This window comes from Arachis ipaensis, chromosome B10, assembly GCF_059453495.1.
Source record: "Arachis ipaensis isolate K30076 ecotype BB chromosome B10, ASM5945349v1, whole genome shotgun sequence".
Taxonomy (NCBI): Eukaryota; Viridiplantae; Streptophyta; class Magnoliopsida; order Fabales; family Fabaceae; genus Arachis; species Arachis ipaensis.
The window spans coordinates 128,711,091-128,717,080 of NC_142435.1; the positions used below are offsets into that span (position 1 = coordinate 128,711,091).

The 5,990-nt window shown below is 36.8% G+C and overlaps 1 protein-coding gene across 1 annotated transcript; it reads right to left on the reverse strand.

Annotated features, from left to right (window-relative positions):
* Window positions 1-2,477: 2,477 nt before the first annotated feature.
* LOC107622829 (putative glycosyltransferase At5g03795) lies at window positions 2,478-5,770 on the reverse strand. Its single transcript, XM_016324872.3, has 4 exons — window positions 4,658-5,770; window positions 4,435-4,565; window positions 3,802-4,150; window positions 2,478-3,332 (listed from the first exon to the last, which is right to left on the reverse strand). The coding sequence occupies exons 1-4, from the start codon at window positions 5,249-5,251 to the stop codon at window positions 2,667-2,669; spliced, it is 1,740 nt and encodes a 579-aa protein (XP_016180358.1). The 5' UTR covers window positions 5,252-5,770; the 3' UTR covers window positions 2,478-2,666.
* Window positions 5,771-5,990: the final 220 nt, after the last annotated feature.

Genomic DNA, 5,990 nt, shown 5'->3' on the forward strand with positions numbered 1-5,990 from the left:
CTCTACTACAAGTGGAGTCAACATTCGAAGGAGAAGCTATTTTTCCTAAAATCAAGAAAGTCCTTGAAGGAAATAAGGATGTGATGCCTCTCGAGTTGTCGAAACAACTACCACCTAGGATGAAGGTGGACCACAAGATTGAATTGGAGGTAGGAGCGAAACCACTTGTCTCAGCACCATACAGGATGACAGTTATTTCCATGTCGAAGGAGATATTTTGCATACCATCAAGGAAAGGTTGCATCATGATCCCTTAGCCAAGAAATTGGTGGAATTGGCTAGAGAAGGTAAGACTAAACGATTTTGACTAGAAGACGACCTTCTCTACACCAAAGGGAGAAGACTATACGTTCCTAAGTGAAAAAATATAAGGAGAAAGCTAGTGAAGGAATGCCACGACACCAAATGGGCTGGTCATCAAGGCCAACGAATGACCTTGGCACTTATTGAATCTTCCTATTATTGGTCTCAAATGAGGGATGAAGTAGAGAGTTATGTAAAGACTTGTTTTGTGTGCCAACAAGATAAGATTGAAAACACGACATCAAATGGATTGTTAGAACCTCTGCCGCCGCCAGAGCGATTGTGAAAAAGTGTGTCTTTAGATTTCATCTCTGCCTTACCAAAGTCTGAGGGGTTTGGATCTATTGTTGTGGTAGTGGATCGATTTTCGAAGTATGCTACCTTTAGTGATCGAGATCCATGCTTCACAGGACGACTATGGACAAAGCTGTTCAAATTCCTTGGGTCGGAGCTTCATTTCTCAACAAGCTTCCATCCTCAAACCGACGGACAGACTGAGAGAGTGAATGCCTTACTCGAGCGTTACTTGGGACATTTTGTAAGCGCTAATCAGAAGGATTGGATAAAACTCCTAGACATTGTTCAGTTTTCATATAATCTGCAAAAGAGCGAGTCCACAAGAAAGAGTCCATTCGAGATTGTGACCGGATAACAGCCACTTACACCACACTCTCTTTCTTCCTCTTACTCAGGGAAGAGCTCTGAAACTTATCATATGATTAAATCATGGGAAGAACAAGCAGATATCTCTCGTTCTTACCTCGACAAAGCTGCAAAGAGGATGAAGAAATGGGCAGATAAGAAGAGGAGACATGCAAGCTATCAAGTGGGAGATAAGGTAATGATTAAACTTCTTCCACAACAATTCAAAGCCTTTCGCAAGGTTCATAAGGGTTTAATCCGCAAATACGAAGGGCCATTTGAGATCATTGGACGTGTTGGGAAGATTGCTTATAAAGTACAACTCCCTCCCTCTATGAAGATCCACCAAGTCTTCCATGTGAGTATGCTTAAACGATATCATGAAGACCAAGATGATCCGAGTAGAGGTGACTCAAGTCGTGCTCTGCCTGTGGTGATTAGGTCCTTTGATAAAGAAATCGAAGAGATCTTAGCTAATCACGTCGTGCGACGAAGAGGAGTACCACCAAGTATCCAATACTTGATCAAGTGGAAAGGACTCCCGATAATCGAAACTAGCTGGGAAGCTCGTGAAGATCTGTGGTAATTCCAAGAATACCTAGAGTGCTATCATGAACAGAACACGACGAAGACGTCTGCACATTAGGTGGGGGAGAATGTCACAGTAAATTTTAGAATGTTAGATTTAACGGTGTTTGTATAATTTTCTGGAGTGTTTAAAAATGCTCTAGATGATTCCGGAACGTTCTAGAATATCCTAGAAGGTCCCGAAATACCCTAGAAGATTCTAGAAGACTCTAGAAAGCCATAGAGTAATCTAAAAGAGTGTGGATGTATATAGAAGTATGAAGAGTAGTATGGAATAATCTAGAAGTATTTAGAAAGTTGTGGTAGGATAGATATTTGTAATGAAGGTTCTGGATTATTAATCTGGACCGTTAATTAGATTTAAGTCTAACCATCCATTAAGGAGGTAGATGGCTATAAATAGGAGAAGAGAGTTAGAGTTTGAGTGTAAAAGTCATTTGTAACAAACACTTGAATAATAAAGTGTTCTTTTCACCAAAGCTTCCTTTCTCTTGTGTTCTTTTGTGTTCTTAACTTTCTTGCTAAATACTAAAGGTTAGGCTGACTTTGTATTAATTCAAGAGGTTGAGTAAGTTCGAGTGTCAGGGTAGCGTTGGAGTGTGTCCAAGGCCATGACAGTTGACTTAAGATATTACTTTCTAAAGGATAATAATATTTAAAAATATTTAAATTTTCAATAATAATGAAAAACAATACTGATACATAAATATAAAAAATCAACTACATCGAGAGATATATATTTGGTGTTGTTGAAAATATTTGATTGAACTGTTATAAAAAGTTTGAGTATTTTGTATGATCGATTTGATTATTTTATTTTCATAATTTAAATTATTTTCATAAATAATTATTTAGTAAAAAAATGTATAAAGTAATATATATAAATATAAACTTGTATATTTATATTATGATTAATTTAATAGTTGATTTTTATATTCGTCTTGTGAAACAAAAACCTTAAAATATTGTGAAACAAATATCATCATCGATACACCACACCTGTCTTTCCTTTTTCTGCTATAACAGAATCAGCACTTTCACACTTTGATCAAATTCCAAATAAAAGAAGATAAACAAGTGATCAAATTTCAACAAAGTATGAGCTCTCTACAAAAAAATATACTTGCTATAATTTAAGAGTGGCTTATTCGGAAAAGTCTATTGTACCAAATGGAATGAAGCAACATATGAAACAAATCATATTTTACAGGCTTATAATGCCACACAAAATGTTTTTGCACCTTCTTCACCCTCTTATGCATCTCCAAGTACTTCTCTTCAGATATTGAAAGCAGAATGCTCCTCAAATTCGGAATATCTTTCTCCGCGACGAACACGGCGAAAGATTCCCAGTTCAAGACCTCAAAGAGAGGTGGTATGAAGTTATCAGATATGATCACCGGAACACATTCATGGAAGATCGCCTCCACGACACGGGGGCTGTTAACTTCATGCCCTCTAGCACAAATGCAGAACTTGCTACTCTTCATTAGCTCAATGTAGTTTGCATTGCCCTTCACATGTGGCAATGGACCTGATATTTTCATGTCAGGTTCTTTGTTCTCCCAGTGATTAAGCAGAGTTGGCCGAACATAGCCGTGTAATCCGCCGGCGAAGAATGCAAGGATAGGCCTCTCGGAAGGGGGGTTTCCCCCTATGTTTTTGGCAGGGTTGTTGGGTGATCTTATGTATGTTTCTGGAAGAGAAACATCCTTGCCTATTTTGAATCCTACTTCGATGTCCGCGTTGCAGAGGGCTCTGATGCAATTTAGAATTCGCCCTCTTGTCTCTGCAGGAGCCTGGTGATGAGAAATGGTGCTTGTTAAAACTACCCTTCCCACTCAATTTACTGGTCAAACTGCTTCAACAGAAATTCATGATTCAATCATACATGGGCTAGTAGACATGGCATCATGCATGAAATACTACAATCCATAACTAACAAGATAGAATTTGGGGAGAAATTTACTAATGCTACTTATCAAAAGTTATCAATGATGCAAATTACAATATGTTTATTTAAGGTCTTCCTCTGTGCTTTCTTTTCAATCCTGCTCTAAGATCGGAGCGATTAGCAACCATCCCTTATTCCACGGATGACCCCTATAGTTGCTGTGGTTATCATATTTAATGAGAATTTGCATGAACATGAGCAAGACAATGATGCAAATTGCAATGTAAGAGAGAACACAAGCAGACACTACATTGATTATCTTGAATACAAGAACAAAATTTGGAAATATTGTAGATGTGTGGAAAGAGGCATACCCAATCATGGCAAGCAACGACAAAGTGATCTGCTCCATCAGTTCTACTCCAAAATGGATACTTTCCTGCAATCATGTCCACATACTTTGCCATGTATTGGATTAAGTTCGAACGATTGTGTGAGTTTCGAACATAGATAGTCAACTGCAACAATCTTGAACTGAAAGGTATGTAGAACAGGTGAGCCGATTCGGGATCTTGAGTGACAAAGTGTTTGTTTTCCTCCATTAGTTTCATGAACCATCCTTCAGATGCATATATTCCATCCAGTAAGGGCTCATGAAAGATCGGTCTGTCTCCATCTTTGTAGATGTAAACTTTGAGCATCTTCTCCATTAGTTCATAACTCCTACACAGTCATGATTATTTGAATGATATCAGTTAAACCAAGACAGAAAAAGATATATGATGGTACTAGAATGGTGATCCGGACAATAAAATAATTCGATGTTACTGACTTTACTAAGATCATTTGCATATAATGAGGTGAGCGGATTCATAAGCCAAAGATAAAAACTAACATAATAACAAAATGAATCTATTATCAACTTAAATCAATCTAAGATGTAATAAGATATTAATAGTTCAACCAGAATTAGGCCATTTAATCACATTGACAATTATTCATCATACCTTTTGAACATGGAGACATTCCTGTAGAGAGGTAGGTAAAGTCTCGAATCATTCGTGATGATAGGTGCATTTTCGATCTCAAATCTTGCATGAAATATTTCCTGATCAACAGCTGAAGACCTTGTTGGTTTCTAAAAACATTCAAAATCGAGACGAATAAGAAATCTACTGGTGAAGTTCAATCTACAATACTGATTTTTCAACCCATCATTCAGTTACATACCACTAATTGGGATGAATCATGACTTTGCTGCAACAATAAGTTCATGTCGGATATCGAAACTACTTTAGAGGGCTTCCCTTTGGGATTCTTTTTAGTCACATACTTGCCATTACCAACCTTTGAATTATTACCCAGCAAAGAACCAGAACTCTCACCCTTTGTCGTGTCTTTTTTCGCCAAACTTGAATTGGACATGACAGACATCATTGGACTTGTTGAATCTGTTTCTGAATTTAGCGATGTTTGATTTGACAATGCCACCATACTCTGTGGTGCTGGTGCATGGTTAGAAGGTGCACTATTGATGGATGAACCATTGCCATTATTGTGAACTAGTGAACTTCTATCTTGATCTAATTGGGATGCAGGAGTTGAACCATTTGGGTGTGTATTATCAATATTACCCTCCAGTTTAGAATCAACCATAGATGCATCCATTGAGAAACTAGTAATCTTGCCAGCAAGGGAAGTAACAAATTCACTATATGGAAGTTCAGAAAACTGAACCACTAAAACTATAACTACTATCACTCCTAACAATGAAATTAACCTCTTGGTTTCAGCATGACACAGGAATTTGAATCCCAGATTCATCTTATAATTTGCAAAAATGTAAAAAAGGTACCAAGACTTAACTGGGAAGCTATGAACTGAAACTTCATTGAACACCCATCATCAAATGCTGCTCAAAGTTCAAATCTTTGGACTTCAATTAAAATCAATGGGCTAAAAAATTCCATGATCAAGTTCAGGTTTGTGGAAAAAGCATAGTTTTGAAGATTGCCACGTGTCATCCAAATGCAGCTATTAACGAGTTAACTTCCTCACCTCTTGAGATGTCAGAAGAAGAAATTGAAGCAAACCCATTGAGATTAACCACCGAAAGTTAGAACTTTGGATCTTGTGCTATGGCTTCGTAGTTGAGAAGGGAATACTAGAATGGATCAGTTTTGTTACCGACAAAAACATAGGAAACAGGGAATGTTTTTTGTATCTGGGAAATTAAAGAAAAAAAAAAAGAAAAGAAAAGATCTAAGATCTAATATGTAACCAGCACGCGAAGAATAAGTCAAACACTCTTAGGGTCCAAACTACTACATGTTAATGTGATAAGTAATAACCTTAGAATTTTAGTAATAATAAATTAATAATAGTGCATTCCAATTAAATGAACATCATGTTAAAGAAAAGAATTTGGATCCTCTAAATTTTGAATTTTCACTTTAGAAGGTAAAGTATGATTTTTCATCCTTAAATAATTTTTCTCTTATATTTTTTCTTAGTCCCACTTATGAAATAAATAGTAAAAGTTCACACTTTACTTTTTAAAGTA